At 43.2% G+C, this 22588-nt stretch overlaps 2 protein-coding genes and 1 long non-coding RNA gene across 5 annotated transcripts in view; 1 reads left to right on the top strand and 2 right to left on the bottom strand.

Annotated features, from left to right (window-relative positions):
• Nucleotides 1-409: 409 nt before the first annotated feature.
• On the bottom strand, nt 410-11290 carry washc4 (WASH complex subunit 4). Its single transcript, XM_037108108.1, has 33 exons — nt 11132-11290; nt 10121-10260; nt 9952-10005; nt 9797-9862; nt 9636-9681; nt 9478-9545; nt 9311-9393; nt 9085-9127; nt 8873-8976; nt 8492-8612; nt 8274-8397; nt 8049-8176; nt 7793-7953; nt 7573-7699; nt 7241-7366; nt 7048-7155; nt 6758-6904; nt 6593-6672; nt 6114-6219; nt 5801-5917; nt 5468-5636; nt 5201-5355; nt 5038-5112; nt 4826-4930; nt 4584-4718; nt 4259-4367; nt 4103-4169; nt 3852-3938; nt 3135-3282; nt 2934-3030; nt 1838-2034; nt 1538-1634; nt 410-1437 (listed from the first exon to the last, which is right to left on the bottom strand). Exons 1-33 carry the CDS (start codon nt 11190-11192, stop codon nt 1373-1375), a joined length of 3516 nt encoding a protein of 1171 aa, XP_036964003.1. The 5' UTR covers nt 11193-11290; the 3' UTR covers nt 410-1372.
• Nucleotides 10278-22588, top strand: part of LOC119024897 (solute carrier family 41 member 2-like) — a 32513-nt gene continuing 20202 nt past the window's right edge. Inside the window, exons 1-8 of one of the 3 annotated variants that reach the window (XM_037108107.1) lie at nt 11285-11334; nt 12264-12451; nt 14127-14585; nt 14898-15005; nt 17010-17081; nt 17166-17310; nt 17404-17550; nt 17714-17861. In XM_037108107.1, coding sequence (XP_036964002.1) covers nt 14208-14585; nt 14898-15005; nt 17010-17081; nt 17166-17310; nt 17404-17550; nt 17714-17861 — 998 coding nt within the window. In that variant the 5' untranslated portion in view covers nt 11285-11334; nt 12264-12451; nt 14127-14207. Of the gene's footprint in view, nt 10735-11284; nt 11335-12097; nt 12452-14126; nt 14586-14897; nt 15006-17009; nt 17551-17713; nt 17862-22588 lie in introns of those variants that run through there. The other 2 variants (XM_037108106.1, XM_037108104.1) reach the window with 2 other exon arrangements.
• On the bottom strand, nt 17489-22375 carry LOC119024901. Its single transcript, XR_005076632.1, has 3 exons — nt 21883-22375; nt 17737-17825; nt 17489-17630 (listed from the first exon to the last, which is right to left on the bottom strand). It is a non-coding gene; the product is annotated as an uncharacterized LOC119024901 (long non-coding RNA).

The raw sequence follows: 22588 nt of genomic DNA, 5'->3' as shown, positions 1-22588 counted from the left end.
TTTAGGGAAAGGCCTGATTCTCAGCCAAAAAAAGAAGATACACAAATGGGGAGCTCATTCCCCCCCACACTAGTTTCGAGTCCAAAGCGAAAGAAGGGATGCATTTCAAATCGAGCTGTTTGAACAGCAGTGAACAGCAGCAGCATTTCATAGGAAACGGAAAAAAAAAAAAAAGACAATTTGAGGAGAAAAAAAATCCAGACCAATCTTGTATTTTCTGAAGTTAAAAGCTTCTTTTCTTTGTATTAAAGCAGAAAAAGGCTTTCCTGAACCACTGTGTGTCTGTCGTTTATTCAACCTCATGGAGTTAAAGATGTCTTCCGGTGACTTTGTTTAATACCGTGTATAAATCTTCATCACTGCCAAGAGAGACGGCTCTTAACTTTACAAACTCTTAAAAGACACTAAATTCTGTTGAAAGTGCAAGTTTTATTAGTCTTATGAGACTTCACAGAACTTTTCTCTTCAAGCACGTTAATTCATGGAATGTAATTTCTGACCAAATTACGGCCTCATTGTCACATGTAACACATGTTAATAGATAGAAAACTGGGGAAATAAAAACGTAATGATGAATCTCCGGTGCTGCGGAGAAATAACGCGAGTCTGTCCTGTGCAACACCCGGAAGAAATGTGTGTGTTTCGATGAGTTATTTCTTAATTAACCATTCTGTCAAAACATGTATGCACAGTTTTGAAAGGCACATACACACCTTAATTCACACAATATATAAAATGGACAAAACAGAAATTAGCAGTGGACAAATATGGCACAGGAACATAAGATTATACACTGAAAACATTCTCAGAAGTCCTCATTACTGTGCTATAATCTACAGAGGCAATTAAGAACAGCCGTTACAGGCAACGATCAATTAGTACATCGGACACCAACAAAAGGTGCAGCAAATCAAAACAGAGATATGAGCAGGTCTCTGATCAGCAGAGGCTCCGACTGTAGAAAAATAATCCAGTCCATCCATACCAAATGTACAAGTATCAAAAGGAAGCGTGGCAAAGGAAAAGGACACACTTTCACCTCGCACCACCTGAAACCTTTCTTTTTTTCAAAACTGCAGTTGTATAAATGCTACAAATTCAAGCTGAATCTATCAGATGTGGCAAACATTTTTAAAGCTGTGGGAAGTTACATCGATGTTTCTGTAGAAAGGAAACAGAAAAAGACACTTCCTGCAGGAGCATGTTCTCGAGTGAAGACAATCACTTCGTCACAGGACATTAAAAAAAAAACAGTTTCCTTCAATTGTTAGTTGTTCTGATCCAGTTTCCAGTCTCTTATCCCAGAACTACATGTTTCAGTGCCGTCAGCTGCAGGTAGTCTTCTCTTCGGGCTGTGATCTCACAGTGACGGTCACTTTGAGGCAGCGTCAGTCGGAGCTGAGCCATCTGAAGGACCTCCGGCTTTAGCAGCTTGATCTGGTAGACAAAACATCAGTTTAGTTATATGTGAGACACACAGACCTCGTCTCCATTAATCAGGACACCATGTGCCTCCATCAACACAACATGACCTCACCTTTATCTTTCTTCTCCTGAATCTCCTCGGCTGCAGTCTTGTCTGCTCTGAAGAAGATCCGGGCGCTGCTTAATGAGAAGTGGAGCAGCTCAAACTCCTGGAGGGGAAGAAAGGCAAGTATGTCAGCATAAACGCAACGATTTGCAACTATGTTGTCATGCTTGGAGTCATAACTCGGTCAATTCTTAACACAGATATGATACACAGTTTTTTTTCTGTAGATCCAGTTTGTCTTAGATATCATTTCCAAAGTTATTGCCTATTTGTGCCAGGTAGATCTATAGTCCTTGAAGACAGTACCTGTAGGTAGATGTCCAGCCTCTTCTGAGTGAGGTTCATCGTCTGCAGCAGCTTCTCGTCCTGGCTGGCAGACTGGACGTTCTGCTCCTTCACCACAGCGCTCATCTCTTTCTTGTACTTATCTCTGACGGCCTGGAACCAGTGCAGAGAGTCGAACTCCAGATACTGGTCCAGCAGCTTCAGGATATATGCCACGCCTGAGAGACGAGAGATACAGACAGCTGAGCTGATGTCGCATAAGCCCTTTTTACACAGGAAAAGACACATTATCTCAAAAGCATCTCTGCCTTAAAGATGAACCGCTGTGTGATTCAGACAGAAAGCTGCACTGCGGCTCCTGAAGAAGCGTGACTGTACATGTCATGATGATGTCGTCTGTGTGGTTCCAAGGTGTTTCCCCCCTATCAATCTAAACCCACGGTTGGTTATAAACAAAAGGATCCTGTTATTATGTGTAGTGATTGAGATCATGACCCATCAAACATCCTGGAAAGTGACAAAGTTACGTTTTTTAAAATGAAAGGCTGTTTTCCGGGGGGAAAGTTCACTGAAGACTCAGACCGGAGGGCTGATGGTCCCAATGATTTATTTTCATCACAAACACTCGGTCGGTTAAAGTTTTTTTGCCGGTGACATATGCTGTTTATTGGGCGGGAGGACAGACAGGAGGACAGATGCTTCTCCACGTATGTCTGCGGTATTTTTTTCCTCATATAAGTTACCAAAGACAGTTACAGTCACTGCGTTACTTTTGTTTGGTCCGGTAATGTTGCTTTGTGGGAAATTTCTCCTTATCAAGTCGAGTGAAGGACCTGTGCAGTTATCAAACTGTCAGATCAAAACACCCTCGATACATGAAGTCGGCTTATTCGCTCACACTGGTTCGGTTCGCCAATAATGCGGCCCTGATACCTGATACCTCCAGAGGTGGATCAGCACCGGAGCGTAATTTAACCCCTCGCCGCCTCTGAGAGATTCACACAGAGACGGGGGCGGGGAATTGGCGCACTAAAGTCGCATCCAAACGCCAGTGTGAATGGGGCTTTAGCAACATGCTGCATTCAGTCATGTTTATCTATGACTTCGGCTCACTCACCCATCGCGAAGCCATCGTCTGTGAAAGCAGCTCCAGTTTTGTTCTTCTTGTTGAGTTTCTCTTTGCAGCTGATGGAGTGCTCCACAAAATTCACCGTCTATGGGAGATGATTTGTTGTGTATCACTTACTTATGTGTGTCAATTTTAATAAACAATAAGATAAAAGAGTGTAACACGAGAACAAAATGTCCAGTTACTGACCAGCGGGGGTACGATCATGTAGAAGTTCCTCAGGTGCATATTCTTTGCACTGCGAAACTCAGGTGCGAACACGGCCACCAGCATCTTGAAATACTCAGTCCCTTCGGCCGAGTTGCTGGTCAGATCCCCCAACACCGAATCAAGGATGCTGAAAATTACACAATATAAAATTCAAATTAGTCTCCAACTGTTTAAGTACTTTAGGATAAAAATGAAAAATGGATTATGAACATATTCTGCTTTCTGTAGAACTAAATATGTCTCCATTTTGGACAATGCAAGACATTGAGTACATCAGCTTGAGTTTTAGTAAACACTGATTGATATTTTTCACCATTTTTGGACATTTTACAGACCAGAAGACAATCATTTATTTAAGAAAATTACAGATCAGATGACAAATGATTGAATATTGTTATTTGCAGCCCTGCAGTATTTCTGAACTATGCAAACAACAGGATGTTTTCTTTACATTTTACAAGATGTGGTGCCCTCTGCAGGTGTACAGATGGAAATACACTGAATGTTTCTTGCCACTTGGCCATAATTACATGTGCAAGACAGAAATATGAAACCACAACATAATTCAATATCAGCTGGAGTCAAGCTGGACTTAAACTGGACTGAATTAACCCCACAGAAAACACAGCAACGAGGTGCTACCACACAAAGACTTGGACATGAAAGTAATGATTCAGAGACGTTAAGAGCCGATACCTGGCAGCTCTCTGGGTCTCCTCTGACAGTCCCTCCTCCTTCACCAGCTCCTCAAAGTTCACTATGTCCTCCAGGTCGGGGACGAACCTGCAGACGAGACGAAAAACATTCTGGTGAGACGCAACAGAAAATATGTCACTGCATACGTTTGAATCAGATTTGATCTCATATTTACATAAAACAACATTAAAGCATCCAATATGAGCTGAATACATCTGTACAAATAAACACGAGCAGTCCTCCTTTATTACCTGATGGCACTGCTGCAACAGTGGAGGCCTCCAGAACGGATCATGCGCACATACCCCATTGCGTTACCTGAAAGTATAACAAGTGTTTGTCCACCAGGTCGGCCTGAAGCTGTACGCCAAAAGCAAATGAACAACACACAAGTGATTTTTACTCACCGATCTGGCTGATGAGCTGTCTGAACTGGTCCAGGTAGCTCTGTCCATCGGGAGTGATGCCCAGCTTCCTGATGCCGCGGTTAAACTTCTCTGCTCGCTCAAATGGATACTACAACAAAAAACAAGGACGAGTGCAGCTGAAGATAAAATGGCAGAGAGCTACGGTACAGTGCCTGGTGATATGAAAACTTCAGGGAGTTATTACAGGAGGATGAGGAAGTTCCAAGAACACAAAATCTAGAAAAACCCTCGTTCCTGAAATCAGTTGCTGCTAAGGTACAATAATCCGTAAATACATCTGCACAGACTCTGAGCCTGTTCTTACCTTCTGATCAGACTGGTCCTTTGTCTCTCTGAAGAAGCGGATGTCTTTGATGAGTCTCGACTTGATGTGTTCGTCGTACATAAACTGGCTGAAGATGTAAAACTTCTTCCGCAGGAACTGGTAGGTGAAATTCACCTGAAGAAAAGAAGAGAGGAGACGTGCAACAGGTGAAGAGGCACAAACATTCAAATCCACCTGGATCTGAGGGGAAAAACAACAACACGCCTGTCGTGTAAACTCACCGTGGTGTTCATGATGCCTGTGCCGTGGGTGCGGATGGAGTTGGCGATGTGACGGATGTTGATAGTGTTCAAGTGCTTGTTGTTACTGGCCTTCTCTATGAAGATCTATGAGAGAGCAAGAAGTACTATAATGCACACTCTACAGCAGCAATTTTAACTCAATCAAATAATCGTCGGTTGCAGCACAGACAGCTGCTAGTCTCAAGTCTTACCTGGTTGTTGAGGTTATAAAGGTAGCGTGAGACAAACACGTGAATGTTCCTCATGATCTCCAGAACGTCCAAACCCTGACGAGAACACACCAGTCATCACTTTTACTTCTTTAATTAAAAACCCTTCGCCTGTCTCATCAGTGTAAGCTGTAAGCACACACACCTGCTCCAGGGTCTGGCTGGGCAGGTACGCCTCCGTCATCGTGAGTCCGTAGCGCTGCGTGGCGAGGTTTCTCATCTCGCTGTAGGTGGCCCAGTCGTGCAGAGCGACCGTGGTCAGGTTGTAGAAAGTTTTGTCCAGGTAGTGAGTCACATAGGCTGCAAGGACGGGAAAAATGAGACAAAGTCAGTTTCACCCTCATCACTATTTCAGTTTCTCAACAGGTGTTAGATCCACAATAAAAAGACCTAATTTTCCACCAAAATTCACCTTTGATATGAATGAAGCGGTTGAAGAATCGGATGGGTTTGAGGGAGAAGAAGTGGGCCAGGTCCTTCATGCCGACTTTGAAAGGGTTCCTGTCGTCCAGCTTCAGGTGGGTGTGAACAGAGAGACGCAGGTCCTTCTCGATTTCCTTACACAGCTTGTCCAGCAGGTGCTGCAGGAGTTAGACGCCAGGAAGAAATGAGAGCAAGAGTCAGAAATGTTCAACAGAAACATGGAGGTTAAATCAAACATCCCAACACTTGAACACTCTTTCCTCTTCACTCAACCTTCTAACACGCTGATTCAATTCGCCTGCTCCGTTTTATCTGCTCTCACCTCGTTGAACACGTCCATGATCTCCTTGTCGTAGCTCTCCAGTAGCTGGTCACATGACTCCATGTGTTTGGCGTGCAACATGGAGGGCACGCTGTCCCGAAGTGCACTGAACATGTACTGCTCAGTCCAATCACAGGTGTCATCCAGGAAGATAAAACAGAGCACAGCCAATCAATACAAGCCAGTAAAAAAAACCCTAACCAAACTATAAACAAATCAACAACAGTTGATATAAATCGGTGGATCTTCAGTCATTCAGCAATGTAAGTTAAATTATAAGAACATACGAGCACTGCTTTGCGATCCCGCTTACGTGTATTCGTGCTGCGTCCACTGCATTGTCGTATACGTCATCTAGGTAGATGGGAAACACAGCTCGGTGCCAGTAAAGAAAACTACAGTCACACTGCAGCTTCACCCTGAGGGATAAAGGAAAACAGTCCTTGAGTAAATCAAAGAAAACATCAAATTGCCACATGAAGGTGAATACAAGGATTTGTGCCAAACGTGTCAACAGGTGTTTGAGATGTCACCAGTCACCAAACTTTCTGTTCAAGCTATCTGACTAAGAGCCAATGCCATTAATGCACAACACCAGTTTCTACTGCACAAGATTGAAAGCCATCCGTCACACTTGCTCAGCACAAAGCTGCAACACCAAACTTTCTGGAAGTTTTCCTTACTGCCTGCAGGGTTCATCACTTTATCAGCTCTTGGCAGATGGATTGTGTCATGCACTGACAGGATATTTTGCTCAAATTGATAAAAAATGGTAAGAAAAAAACCTCCTACCTCTCACTCAGCTCGCTAATCAGATCCAACTTCTTCAGCACAAGCTGCAGTGGAAGCAGCTCCTCATCTTTGAAAGTTTTCTAAAAGACAGAGAAAGATTTCAACATCACGCTAAGAATCAAATGAAATAAATAAAAAGGAAACAGAACTGAACTCTCAACGTACCAGCTGAGTGCCGACACACAGAGCCAGAGACACCACCAGGCGTCTCTCCTTGGTGCTCGGTCCACTCAGAGCGTTTTCTGCCAGCACCAAAGACGACAGCACATCCAGCCGCTGCTCGCTGTATTTCTTGTCAGAGATCACTCTTTTCTTTAAAAAGAAAAAGCACAAAGCGTCCCAGAAAATAAAGCTTGACCTCCCAATTACAAAAATACAAACATGTCACAACTCCTCTATGGATCCCTCCTGTAAAAATACCAGTAATGTGATTTATAATATGTTTGTATATTTACCTTGGCCATGCCGATGCTGTTGAGGGCCTGTGACTGCAGCTGCTGAGTGATGTGAGAAACAGAGTCTGCTACGACCATGGACCGCCTGTGAAACGTGTGTTCCACAGCCTGGAGGAGGAGAGAGACACGTCACATGACTCGACCTGGAACTGGTGAAACGCATCGAGGAACTCAAAGAAGCACGAACACGCACCTTGAGCAACTCAACCAGTCGACACAGAGCTTTGACAGAGGTCTTGGTCATGGGCCGCTGCATCGACATGTACATGTTCATGGTGGTTTTGATGATGGTGCTGATGCTGTATGCATACAGGATGCCCTGCGAGGAAGAGACACATGGAGGGAAGACGCTGAAGTGTCTTTTGTTTGGTCAGTTTATCAGGAAATGTCTCTTCTCTGAGGATAATCAATGCATCTTGGGTGCATTTACACTTGGATTTAAAGATGTATTGGAAGAAAGTGAATCAGCTGGTCTCATGTGCTGCTCTGAGGTCCTTGATAGGAGATGTAAATGTCATTCCTTACCTGCACAAACACATTACACCTGCTGTTCAGGTCTTCAGCCAGCTTGTCACTTTTTTGCTCCTTGGACAAGATGGACTCCATCTTCATCATCCAGGAAGTTACAAACACGTAGTAGGACTGAACATCCCTGACGAGAGGAGACAACAGAAAGAGTCAGATTCTCACATTCAAGCATTTGATTTAAACAATGTGAATGTGACAGATTTTTAACGCCGCTGACTTTGTTAGCATCTGAGCTCTTTGCTGCAGGAAGGTGTCTCTCTGCGCCCGGATGCCCTGAACGCTCTTCTTATCCATCAGTTTAGCTGCAGCTGGGACCTTCGTGATGAGGAAAGTGTCGGGAAACCAGATGATGTTTGATGTCAGAGTGACAGCTGGAACCTAGAGGACGGGGTTAAACACAACCACACATGAGCAACATGTTTCCATCGCTGCAAAGGAGAAAGAAAAGTGACAGGCCGAGAACATGAAACCACCTTTTTACAGATGTCGAGCAGGGATTTGTAGAACTTTTTGTCGACGCTCCTAAAGATGTGAAAGTGAAGCACAAAGAGACCGCATACGCCAGCATATTTATCTCTCTGGTCAATCTCTGAAGGTTCACCTGTCAACAAAACAGATGCAAAGACAAACATTACATTGAGGTTGCAGTCAAGATTAGTCACAAGTCTAACAGGTATATCTCAAGAAGAGAAACAAACCTATTTTGGACTCAATATTGGTGAAGATGGTGCGAATGTTGAAGGCAAACTCTTCGGCAAAGGCACTGTTTTTGGCGACAGCTACTCCTTCCCCAGGCTCATCGAATCTCTGCTCCACACAGGCCTGTCACACAGCAGCACTGACCTTTTAGCAAACACCTGAACCCCAGAAAAATTATCTGTACAATAAAATAAAAGCGTGAAAGAAATGAAGTCACCTGCAGTATCATGCCATCCAACAGCTGTCCCTCAAGCTTGAGCAGCAGCTTCTCGAAAGGTTTCAGCTTCTCTTCAGGGATGGAAAACTTTCCTGGGTTATGGTGCACCGATTTCAACAACCTACAACCAGAAGATGCAATTATAGAAAACTATAGAGCCTAAACATGTTTCATAATACAGTTTATATGTTGAAACTGAGCAAAAATGATCCGGCATTAGGAGAGAATATTAGGTATAAATGCAAAAAATTATAAACCATTGAGGGGTATCCGTCATGGTTGCCCACATAATATTCATCTTCTGCACCAATTAATTCGTTATCATTAATTGAATATTTTTCTTTATCTCAGCAGTCGTTATCGTCATGCGTGTGTCTTCACCTTTTATACATCTTCCAGTGATCTTTTAATGTTCCGTGATTCTCCATTATCTCATCGAGCGTGAGCAGAACCACTAACAACTCCCCGAGGTGTTCATACACTATCTGCAGGCAGAACACAAAACCAGAAATGGAGAGTAACATTTAGAGTTGTAGAGAATCCAGACTCCAGACATTTAAAAAATATATATATATACATATCTTACAACCCACCTGGAAATGGACACCTGACGACTCAATGATTTTCGTCGCACCCCTGAAATAAGAGAGGAGAAATGATTGTGTGCGTACAGCAGAGCAAAACCCGAATAAATAGTTAGACCAGAAACACAGTCTGTAACTTGTTTTGCCCGAATGTGAAGCATAAAAGGCTCTTTTGACATTCGTCACACAGTAGATTCACTGTGTTACATCACTTGACTCGGCTGCTGGCTCTTACTTGTTGCTGTTGTAGAGAGCAGCCAGCTGATGGACAATGTTGACCACCACTTCATAACATCTTGACACAAAACAGGACAGTTCCTGTTAAAGGACAAGGAGAGAAACTCTGAATGTTTTCCTGGATTCCAATAAACCATGTCGTGACAGAAATGATTCATCGCATACCTGAAGGAATGAGATAAATCTGCCCATCTGAATCTGGGACTCTCCTTCAACAACACTGGTGTCAGACACTGAAACACAAACATACATATACCTCTTACTTGTATCCAACAGGGCAAACCTAGAATAATAATAATAAATAGAAATCTTCATCATTTTACCTCCTTCTCCGTAGTACAATAAGCCATTGTAGAATTTGGTTTCGGCCTGCAAGAGAACATGAATTGAGGGCACAGATTTATAATTTGTAGCTCACAGCACAACATAGACAACTGACATCAACATACGTTTGAGGAGATGTTGCTAAAAGAACCGAGCTCACCTCATACTTCAGCTTCTTCACTTCACTGCACAGAGCAGCATAAACTGTGACGACTTTGTTCAAAACCTGCACACAACACAAAATAAAAAGGTAAATTTCAAGAAAGCAAAAACTGAAATAAAATGACAACCTCCTCTGTTTTTGTCTCTGTTTACCTTGTTGTCTGTTTTAATCAACTCCAATAAGGAGGACTGCTCATATGGGAGAAGCTAAAAAAAAAAAAGAGAAGAGTAGAACGTGTTAGAAAGGAAATGTCACAAGGTCAAGCTGTGTAAAAACACTTTTCAGGTTGATGTGCAGCTGACAGTTTTTCTGGTGTTCTACCTTCAGGGCGATGGGGTCCAGAGTGAAGTCCCACACATCTCCGATTGAGTCATCCAGAGCCTCCTCGATACCCCTCAGCTGGGAGGTGTACTCCTCCAGAAACTTGCTGTAGTTCTTCAGTTGAACCTCTGTGTGTATTTCTGTCGGGTGGAGGATTTGAACAGGGAAACGTCAGCAGGGCTAATGATGCAGCTCAAGTAATCACCAGAGCTGTTAAAGCTAGTGAGCTGCAGGGGTGTAAATCATGTGTTTTATCACGATATGGACAGCAAAACAATACTGATGTGACCCTGTAATTATGCAGTTTAGCCACTAGAAAACGCTGGCTCCTCCTGGGGGGCTTCAGCACATAGGATCACTAACTGCATGGCTAATTAAGCTAACTAGCTACAACGAACAAGTATAAGCTACTTTATTGACATGCTATCCCCCTTTTGGCCAATTCTACATACTGCACCTTTAAGAGTAATACTTCTTACAAGTCTCCTTATGGTTTAATACTGCATGTGACTTTAAATAGCCATAACCCGACACACACGATTCCTATTAGAAGCACTAAATATTAATTGCAGGAAATCTGACACACACAAACAAAAAACAACAACACTAGATTTGTAAGTAAAATTAGGTTTACAGTCCTGTTTATACTGTTTTATTTTGAACTCCTGTCAGAATTGCCCTGGGGGTCGTTAAACTGTCAAACTGATCAGCTGTATGTGGCGAGCATCGATTAACGTTAGCTAACTTTGCCATCACTCGTCGCTAGCTACCCTCAAAACTACAACCGACTGAACGTTCAAACCACTTAAAAAACGGAAAACATTACGAAGAACATTTTTAAAAGGTGTCTATTAACAGCGTTTGTTTGTAATCAACTGTAACAGTCGCTGCGTGCCAGCAAATAGACGGCACCCATAATGCAGATCATCTTGCTAGCGGCGGCGGCTAGCTGTTAGCACCGACAGCTAACGTTAGTGACGTTTACCGCGTCGCTTTTGTTTCTATACTCACTTTGTGAACCGTCGTCAAAACGGTCAAACTCCCAGTCATGAGCGAGGGTTTCTACCGCCATACTGCCCGCACAGGTGAACCAAAACACCGCTGCTAGAAAGTGGGCCGACACGGTCCCATGATGGGTCTCATGATTTTGTCAATGGCCGCTAGTGGTCATGGGAAATGGAGTGCGGAAGGAGATGTCACTGGAAGCTGAGTCAGTTGAGTAAAAGTTTGTCTTACTTGAGTAAAAGTAGAGATAAAGTGTTGAAATATTACTTTGGTCAAAAGGAGGATCACCCACATAGATTAAAAAGGCTTTAAAGTATTTTATGTTAATTAATTAGACTTTAAAATGTAACATGATTGTCTGGCAATTAATATTAAAGTATCAAAAGTTGAAGTGTGTAAAAGTGAATTATACATACATACAAAGGACCCAGAGCAAACTGTAACTACAGGCTTATGTATAAACAGAAAAATAGAAAACTATAGAACCTGATCAAACAAACAAATTAGATAAGTGATACAGGGGTACGCTGCGGTTCAAAACCACCACCACATGCAGAACAATTTAAAACTGTTTGCACACTAAATTACAAATGCACAGCAAGCTAAGGTGACTTAATGAAAGACACATCTATATCTACTCTCTAATACTGAGCAACAACAGCCCCACAAATAAAATAAAACAGAAAATGGCTCGGTCAGTAGACACGGTAAACACTGGGAAAAAACGGTGGTTGGCTCCTCTTGGCGTGTGTTTGTGTAAATCTGAGACATGCAGTTGACTGGAAGTTCAGTCCTTGGGCTGATGTGCTTGAGCAATCACTCCAAATCAGTCCCTCACCAAACATGGGGAATCAACTCAAGTAGGCTGGCCTCAGGTGCGTCTAACTGCAGGCAGAAAGGTGGATTTAAGCTCTCCAGCCACCCTTCCACATGTTTAATTAGAGTTGGATAGATATTTGTTAAAAGGCCAGATTCTATCATGTGTCATTGGTTAAATCTACATAGGCTCCTTGTCCCTATAAAAATAAACACTCTATGTGAAGCAGCAACCAAAACAACTAGATTGTAATGCAGTCAGAGGCCAACACTGGACTGCACTTCACATAAGACTGTGTAAACTGCTGTCTGTCGTATACAGGCTATAGGCTGTTGCTGTATATGAATATGCATGCAGTGGACATGATAGAGGGGGCAGGTTAGGGGAAATGTCACACTGGAGACTCAGAACGCCATTCAGAGGACGACAGAAGCCACGAGGAAGAGTCACGGTTGGCAGTGGAGTGTGAGAACAGATGCCTCTTCTTCTCTTGTGCTTTCACGCTGAGGGTAAGGCACGTTTTGATTTTTTTTTTTTCTACTCATAACTGCAGACTAACTGCTGCTCAGACTGTCAAACTATATGAATACATAATAGGCTGTTGACGCGCTGATTGTTGTGGGATCTGTGTGAGCAAAGACACAGAGACACACCAAGAGAAAGTGAACATTACGAATCAATTCGATATGAGAATTAAAATTTTCTCTCAAGTTTGTTTTTTGTCCTCTGCTCATGATTGTGTGGATGATTCATGTTCATTATACAGTGTTTGCTTTAGATACATCTGCAGTTCTGTGGGTCCAACAGTACAAAACTTTATTGTAAACACTCGAATGGTTTAACAGTTTGGTCTGTGAACCTTTCTGACCATTTTCAGGGTCTGATTTTTAGAAACAGTTTCTTTTTTTTATCATTACTATGAAAACTAAGCTGCCAAACTGTAGGTTAGACTAGTTTATATAAACACAATCTACCATTCTTTCAAGCTTATCAGCAGCATAACGCAGATTATTGAGACTACTTTTATTTCATCGCTGTTTTTTAATACAGCAATTTTTGCAGATTGTGTTAAAAAAAAATGCATTTATTTTGTACAATCTCTTGATTGCAACTCTGTTACCTCAGCAGTTTCCCACCTGGTCATCTCTGAGGAATTTCTAATGAAGCACATTGTCTCTCGTCAGACAACAACACAGCTTCAGTGTCGCTGATGGGAATCAGGCATGAGGAATGATAATGTAGACAATCTGTTCCATCAGATGACTCTGAGAAAGCCTCATTCAACAGCCAAGCACGCATGGCAAAGTTGCACACTTGATTTTTCATGGAGGTAAAAGAAGTCACATATATCTCTGCACGATTCAGAGCATCTTCACTTAAAGGAGACGTATAATGCCCATTTTCAGGTTCATCTTTTTATCTTGCGTTACCACTAGAGAAGGTTTAAAATAATAATAATGCATTTTTTATTTAAGGCGCCTTTCAAAGCACTCGAGGACACCGCACATAACAACAACAACAACAGTACAACCAAAAACAGGAAACTATTCAGTGCAAATGAGGAAAATAAATAAATAAGAGGACGCAGTAACAGCAAAGAAAATTCAGCCTCTGCAGTCCTCACCGAACAGGAAGTCAGCCGGGCCGGGTTAGGCAGGGATGAGCTTCATGGGTGAGAATAGTGAAGAGAAAGGCAAGAGTGTGATTATATGATTGGTCTGATACAGAGAAAGTTTTCAGGCGAGATTTAAAAGCGGAGACAGTGTCAAAATGTCTGGTGTGAGAGAGTTCCAGAGTCTGGGGGCAGATCGGCTGAAAGCTCTCGACCCCATGGTGGTTAGATTGGCAGACGGGGTAAAGAGCTGAATGGTGGAAGAGGATCGGAGAGTGCAGGAGGGTGTGTGGATGCAGAAGGATGAAGCCCCCTGAATTGGGATACAGCCAGTGTTTTCTGTCGGTGCAGACTTTGACCTTTATAACTTCCAAGACTTCTTAAGTATAAACACAAGAAGCTGCATAAAACACAAAAATGAAAAAATGATGTCTCCTTTAACTGTTGCTGATATTGTATTTTTAAAGTTCTTTATTGCTATCATGTGCCACCACTAAATTGTGTCTCGATGTCAAATTTGGGAATGCATTTTTAAAGCAGATGATTATTGATGTTGCTCTTTTTCTTTGTAGGCCAACTGCAGTGTAGGTGCCGCTGCTCCCCGGGAGCCGGAGCAGCAGGAATAACATCCTGCCAGAACCCAACTTCACACCATGGTCGTCCCGGAGTCACAAGGCGGGCAGCTGTCCCCAAGTGGCCTTGCGGGCAGAGGCGCCAGCCAGCAGTACAGATCCATCCCGTCCTCATCTCAACCCTCTGGAGGCCCAAAACATTTAAACTCTGATGAGAATATTTCACCAGTCGACGCCAGCATCCATAATGAGCCTCAGGAGTACACTGAGACGGACTTTCTGCTCCCGAGTAAACTTTACGGTTCATCAGCGGTCAGTGGATCCAGGAGAGCAAAGCGTGCAAATGGCTCCGGTGCTCCCGCTGAGACAGTCTGCTCCATGGTGCTTCAGATCCTGGTGCCATTTCTGCTGGCCGGGTTCGGGACGGTCTCTGCCGGGATGCTGCTTGACGTGGTTCAGGTGAGGAAAGGGAAGAAGGAAACGTGGCAGAACAATGAAGCGGTTTTCTTGTCATTTCTTGTCTGTCCAAGTTGGAGATGAAGCGTTGAAACAGGTGCAGAGGGAAAGTAAGAGGTAAAGTGAGGCCCGGGTTCTGCTGTACTGAGATCAGTTAGAGGAGAAACCAGCCAAAACTAATTTGAATTCCAAAGCCGGTGTATTAAATCTAAATGTACATCACCTTAAGAATAAATATGATTCGCTGTGCATCTTGTGGCGTTGAGTGTGACTCAGCCTCTGTGGTGTGTTTTTGACCGTGTGCTTTCATGGCAGAACTGGGACGTGTTCCAGGAAGTCACAGAGCTCCTCATCCTGGTCCCTGCAGTGTTGGGCATGAAGGGGAACCTGGAAATGACCCTGGCCTCCAGACTCTCCACTGCTGTGAGTGTGCGCATGTAAACACACACACACAAGCCAACAGCTCATGTAATCTAGACACACACACACTAAACGACCTCTTACAAGGAAACACGATGCAGTGAAATCTATATAACAACACTTGGGGTGACAGTGAATAATAAATAAACTGATTGTCACGGTAACCATGACGACAACAACCTCTCAGAATTATGTTTTTGCCTTTTTGCATCACGGGGTTTCTGTCCTCGTGTGAAACTCCTCACAGAGCTGTGAAGACCTCGGAGGACAATATCCTGCTGGACAAAATGAAGACAGTCCAGCAAATCTGGGACCCTGTAACAGGAAATAAATAATGATCAAATATTCATAGAAAGGTTGTAATAATAAACATTCATAAACTGATGTTATGTTATTTGTTTGTGTAGTTTCTGGGCTGTCTTCCTCAAAGGTGTCGGCATGTAGTATGTTGATAAAAGAATTCTGCGGAGGCAAGGCTGGGTGGAATGATAGAGCAGTCTTTATTGAAACAGACAACAGACTCGCCGAGCGTCCGAGCAGAGTGTGACCACACACCTGATGTTCTCCAATCTAGGGCAAAGTAATGCCCAACGTTTTTGCCCTCTGCCCTATCAGAGCTCCTACGCCTTCGATCTTAGGAATTCTACCAAATGCCACCCCTTCCCTTCTCTTCCTATTCGAGGGTTTTTAGAGTTCAACTTTATGTCTTGTCCCCAAAATGACCCAAATGGGTTTCATGGCCTGCCGCCTGTTAACCTTTGGCACTCACACAGTTACAACTCTGACCCCTGGAGCTGTGAACCCACTCTATCTGCATTCTTAACTCACATGAGGAGAAACAATTAGTAACCCAGGATGTGTAGGAAACACACAGATACTACACTTGCACTGGGTGATGTTTCATTGTTATGATGAAAATTCATCCTGTAGTTTATTCTGAGTGGATCCTGTTCTGGTGCTGATATGAAACACACCTAATCTTAATTTGCAGTTTTGAAATAGTATTAAAAAAAAATGCTACATTACTTTTGTTTGACTACATTTAAGCACTTAACTTTATTATAATGCCCAGTTTGTAAAGGATTAGAGTGCCACAGTCAGAAGTTAGAAAGTCATGATATTATAATAATAACAGCAGACTAATCCTTTAAGATCTAAGATTTCTAAGCCACAGTTTAGAGCAAGTTACTACAATAATTATATCAGAATGTGTAAGTGCCCCGTCAATATTCTGTTCTTTAATCACAGTCAACAAATAGATGATGATTTATTTGGCCACTAAATTAAAGTGAGTTGTTGCAGCTTAATTTCCATTAACTGTCATTATTTTAAGTACATTTTTTAACCAATAACATTTTTTGAATAGTTGGCCATAAATTGCAAATTACAGACAAATGCAATTAATCACAATCCTTTTAAGTACCTGTGTTACCTTAATTACTTTGGTGTAAACTTTCACTTTAACTGTTTGGATGCTTGTCTGATGCATTGTATGAAATGATATGATCAGTTTTGTGCTTTGGTAAATAAAATATCTGACATATGTGCACTATTAATATATATAGAGAGAGGAAAGTATTTTTTCCCAGTGGTCACAAGCAATCTAACATTTTATTTGTACTAAATTTCAGTATATTAACATAATTGGTGCTACTCCTTCCTTTTTGTTATAATATCTAATAGTAGAAGGCGCTGTAGCATTATCAACAACATTTACATGACAAAATGCTCCCATCTTATATGAGAGAAAGCTTCAGAACAGCTACTTAATCAATATTTAACCATTCAGTAAATGTTCTGAAGCTTTCACTCGTATAAGATCTTCATCAGCAAAGTGAATTTGTCTTGAAAACATAAATTTATTTTTCTTCTTATTTATCTTTGTTTAGTTTGTTTTTTTTCCTTTTCTTTGTTTTGTTGTTGTTCTGAGGCATCTGTTAAGCACTACATAAGTCCACTTTATTAATAATTTCATTAAAAGAGTTCATATCTATCTGGTGTTTTCAGGTGAATGCAGGAAAAATGGAACCTGCAGGTGAAAAGTGGATGTTGATCGTCGGGAATCTGGCACTCAAACAGGTATCACGTGTCTCATCTCCTGATTACCTGCAAAGTGTAACTGCACTCTACCGACACTTTCTTAACACCATCTTCATCTTACAGCTTCAGGCCACAGTGCTCGGCCTGCTGGCCTCCATGATGGCGGCTCTGCTGGGCTTGATGGCAGAAGGTCAGATGCCGGCTCACCACGTGCTGCTGCTGTGTTCGGCCAGTGTTTCCACCGCCTTCATCGCTTCACTGCTGCAGGGTAACGACAACACAACCCGCCGTCTCCTCGACCTCGACATCCTGATCACACACCTAAACACAACATCATTACATCTGTTCTGTGTCTGTCCAGGCATCATAATGGTCGGAGTGATAATTGGCTCCCATCGGTTGGGAATCAACCCGGACAACGTGGCCACACCTATGGCTGCCAGCTTCGGGGATCTCATCACTCTTGCCTTGCTGGCGTGCTTAAGTCAGTGGTTCTACTCCTTGCTGGGTAAGAGAGAGATGAAGGCTCTGAGATGGTCTGGTGTAATTTCCCCTTTTGGCCAACAGATGGTACTTGTGACCCTGAAACTGACACAAGAGTTAGGATCAGAAACCTTGTATACGTCATAACTGTAAATAAAGGTATAAATAACGACCTTTTCTCTTCACAGAACTGTATTCCTACGTGTTGTACCTGGTGGATCTGTTATTTCTGTGCCTGATTCCTCTTTGGGTCGTCATCGCTTCCAAACATCCAGCCAGTAACCTGCTGCTGCGCACGGGCTGGGAACCAATCATAACAGCGATGGTCATCAGCAGGTACACACCTCTTCTCTTATCTGACTTATTTCAAAAAAGCGCACACATCCAGACTGCTCGGACCTTGTACATTTTTTTTTTTGGTGTGGGACCTAAAAAGGCAGCTCATGTAATGTTGTCCGCCTCTTTTCAAGTATCAAATGTGGTGTTGAATATTTAGGAGAAGACAAGGAGACAACTTAGACTCAAAATAAATAAACTTAAAAGTGCTCTCCACCATGCTGAGTCTAAATCAGAGACTTTGGCATTATGTGCTGATCACCTGATGACTCCTCACCCTTGTGGTGAAAAATTCAGACCAAATTTTACTCAAACGTGAACGCAGATATGTACCTCATGGGAAAAGTCCTCTTGGGATGGGTGTGTGAATATTCAAATCTTAAAAACGAAGGCAATTCTTAGATTTACTGTAACTTAGTACAAAGTACAGCAAACTGAGGCCACTTCATGAACACGAGCACTGAAGTAAACAGTAGATCCTGCTCCTTATATAGCCTGGATGACTGTCCCCATATGGTCACGATCCTTCAGGGAACAAAGTTCAGTATTTTCCATTATTCGCCTCCAAGTGTCAAAAACACATCAGTCTTTGATGTGTTTTTGAAGGACGTGTTATATCACACATGCAGCCTTTAATGCACCGTTTGCATGAGTAACACACATTTTCCTACACAGGACTCTATAGTTTCCCAGCAGAACTCTGGATTATGGCTGTTATTTTACTTGTCAGCGGTTTTATTGTTGCTGCTGATTGGGTTTGTTTTATTGGGGTACACGCCAAAATTCCTGTATCCTGGCATGAATCGACAGGCGTGTCAGGTAACAGAGAACAGTCGAGGAAAGCGTGTGAGGCACTGTGGCTTCGTTAAGCGAGATGTTGTGAGTGATTGTTGTTTTGCGCTTTTATAACTCACAGACACGCACAGTTGTACACTGCAGCCGAGTGAACAGTGTCAATGATATAACCACAGTAAGTAGTTGGTGACTAATGATAACTGATAATAACTGTTACAATGGTCTGTTGAGGAGTTTTTTAAAAAATACCAGGAGAGTGAGGTGAGGAGCAGCTGGTGTACGTGCAGCTGTGCAGGTAGCAGGAGATGCTGGAGTCACGTACACCGAGCTACGAACCAGTGCAGCCGGAAGAACGAGGGTTTCCAGAGAAAAATACTGGTGTCAGCAGAGGTGAAGAAGAGTAGGGATTAGATGAGACCGTGAGGCCATGGGAAGACAAGACGATGCTCAATGCTAAGAACCTCGGGTCAGTTCACTTTGTTCTCGTGTCTGATCTCGTGCTTTGTTTGCCGGCAAATCAGGTTCTACTGCACTCGTCCTAGAAGACTCCCAGTGACTTCTTGACCTTTGAAATCTTTTTGGACCAAACAAGAAAAAGAGGAGTCGAAACACGACATTACACCTATTTTCCTTGCTGCCCGCAGTGACTCCACCGTGGTTGCAGACAGCAGTGAGCAGCAATCAAAGTGATTCTTCACTGGCGGGGTTTCGCTGCCGATTCAATTTGCACCAATCTGCCAAAAAGCTGCAGACAAGGGCCGACTAGTGCCAACAATGTGGGACACACTGCAACAACTAGGCCCACATTGTGTGAAGAGCTGGTTAGCATAGAGGCTTAAAAAGAAAAAGACATTATGGCCTGCTAACATCTGGCTTTTGGGCGTATTCGTCAGCTACAGCTCAGGTGTTCAGACATGCTAATTTTCTGCCCTTTGCCAAGATGCAATGCTGTGACATGTTGAAGCGAAGGAGGAGGGGTTGTGCCTGGAACATCTTTTAGTTGGTGCTGAAAATGAGAATAAAGCAAGACATCTCACTCCTCAGCAACTTCTGTCATCAGCTCTGGACAACGGACAGGTCTAATTATTGATTAAGCCTTTTTAAAACAAGTTTGACATCCTCTAGGTGAATCTGATGAGGCACATGATCCGCTGCTTTCTACTGTTCCCAGGTTTTCCATGAACTTGTCCAACGGCAGTGTGAAAGGAGTCACTGGCTATTTTTTAGAGCTGACACACGTCCTGTTCACACCTCCTGAGTGCTGGTCGGGGGTCAGTGGGAAGAGGTGATAGAGTTGTAGGAGGTGCACATCCATCGTCTGCAAGCCCATGAACTGCCCATGACCTAAAGACCAACATTTGAAACCCGAGCCCGATCCATAATGTCGGATATAGACGTGGGGACGTGTTAGTCTTAAAGTGAAGTTTGGTCAGGCGCGCCGATTGCAGATTGTTATCTTCAGGCAGCAGCATCATCGATCAACAAGAAGCTGCTCTAAAGTCAAAGGTGAGGTCTGTTTCCCGCGATTTAAAGAGCGCATTATTCAGACAGTAACATTCTCAGCGCTGTACCGTAGACAGTTTCACCTCTCAGCATGGAACCGACCCGACCCGAGCCTGAGGTTGGCCGTCGGGTTCCAGAGGGCACCGGTGGGGTTGTAGACCTCTAGTGCTGATGGATGACTGGTGTCAGAATTTGAGGTTGTACAGTAAAACCCATTCAGGTCGTGGTTTTCTACAGTGTGTCGGGTCCTGCAGGCTCTTCCACACTGACCCAGGGTCGTGAGCTGAAAACCATGTTTTACCTTTTTAGCTACTTTGACCCTCTTTGTAACGTTGAGTCCAGCTTCAGTCAGCAGACAACATCATGACGACATGAGCACCCGACAGTGGAGCTCACCTCCGTCGATCGCTGCTGCAGTCAGGTTCACAAACGGCAGTGAAAATAAAACAAACCATTGTGAGCAGCTGAAGGAGGGAGCTTGTGTTCAGCCTTAAATACCGTCCTGAGACCTCCTCCTGCACGTCACTGAAGCTCTTCATCGCTCCATGTGATGCCAGCGCCCTGTGAGTCATCAGGATCTTGTTTCTCAAACATGATTTCGTTCCTTATATGGAGCTGTTTTTCTTGTGACTTGACGACTCGCCAGTTTTAATGGGAGTTCATCCAAGATTTCTGACATCTTCTCCAGATTTCTTACACAATAGATTTCAACATCCTCAAAACATTTTTCCGTTGAACCAGATTTATTTTACAGAGCTGTTTTTTTTAGGAAGGACATTATCCCTTGTAAACACTCAGTCTGGTACCGAAACATCACTTTCTTCGCCCTCCGTGTGTGTGTGTGTGTGTGTGTGTGTGTGTGTGTGTGTGTGTGTGTGTGTGTGTGTGTGTGTATTGGCCGGGATGTAATCACAACATCTGGGTGGAGATGCTCACTGTGCTGGCATGAAATCATATGTTGTGTTGTGTTTATTATTGCTGCGCTGTATTCCTTTCTGGGCATGTAGCCACATCAGGTTTACCTCTTCACAGGCTCAGACTAATGAGCTATAACCTGTCAAGCTTTTTTCCAGATGTTTCTTTCTTCAGAGTTCCTGTTTAGTCGTGTTCAGGATCTCTCTGTGGGTGACCACGACTGTCGGATCGCTACTGCACATGTGCAACTCTCAACAGAGATGAGACAGAAGAGAAAAGAGGAAAGATGTCTCTCCTGCTGTCGGCTGTTCACAGGGTCGGTGGAGCCGGCTGCTGTTCATGTTCTGTAAAGAGTGTTTGTCCTTGAGTCCAAATCAGGATCGCATATATATTTGACACACTGCATGTGTTTTCATCTCTATGCCTTCCAGCCTGCTGTAAGTGGTGTGTATGTTGTCTCACTTCCTCCACATCCGTCTCATCTATCCTTCTCTTCAGCGCTGTGTTGAAGTGTCTTTATACTGAGGAATCGTTCACGATTCTGCTGCCAAGATCTGCAGCCGTTCACAGCATCTTGGTCGATTATGAACCAACATGAATAATCATGTTTGATGCTCCTTCATCTACAGGGTTCAGGACTAGTTTAATCGACTTCCTTGTTTCGGGGATCTTGCTGCTACTATTCAAGCTGATTCTCCAGAGGTCCCTCTCCTGCTCTTATAACTTCCTCTTCGTCCAACATTCAGAATCAAACGATACACAAGCTGTGAAACATGTTTGCAACACACACATTGGTTTGTTTTCTTACCAGAAAGGCACCTTTTAACTCTGTCCAGCTCCTTTACCAAGAAAAAGCTGCAATGATCTGATCCCTTCCTCTACCCACTCACTACGTAGGAGTAAGTTTCACTGTTTACAGGATGCGGTTACTTCTGTTTGCCATGAGACACAGACCGGATGTGTTGGTAAGGTTACACAGTTTCCTGATAATGGCGTCCGCTGCACCTGCATACAAAAAACAACTCCTTACATGGTAAAAACAAGCAGTCACACGTTTCAATACTAAGAAATGTGGTTCAGCTGAGGACAGACACAATAGCTGTTTCCAAGTCCAAATGATTTTGAAGCAGACTGTCACTGAGCTCTGCAGGCGTGTCCTGGTTTGCAAACTTGTTTCTGTATTTGCATGTTCTCCCTGATGGAAAAAGTTGCAGTACATTCCTGCAAATAGTTGATTCCAGAGGGACCATTAATGGAGCCAGCTGGGTGCTTGTTCCAACACTCCACCAAATACTAGTCTTTCCAAAACATGATAAAAGTTGTGGTCAGTATGTGATTAAACTCTTGCTCCCCCCATGATTATTTTGATAGCAGGTTCAGCTACAACAGGAAGTTAAAAGAAAAGAACGTAGTCTTTTATTTATTTTTTACAGCATCACACTTTATTCAAAATGTTCTCCTGCACAGATCCCAGATTGTTTTCATTCAGTACACGTGGTTTTTGTTCGCCTCCT

This window comes from Acanthopagrus latus, chromosome 8, assembly GCF_904848185.1.
Source record: "Acanthopagrus latus isolate v.2019 chromosome 8, fAcaLat1.1, whole genome shotgun sequence".
NCBI classification, from domain to species: domain Eukaryota; kingdom Metazoa; phylum Chordata; class Actinopteri; order Spariformes; family Sparidae; genus Acanthopagrus; species Acanthopagrus latus.
Note: the sequence above shows the minus strand (reverse complement) of the source record. Positions and strands in the feature narration are given on the sequence as shown.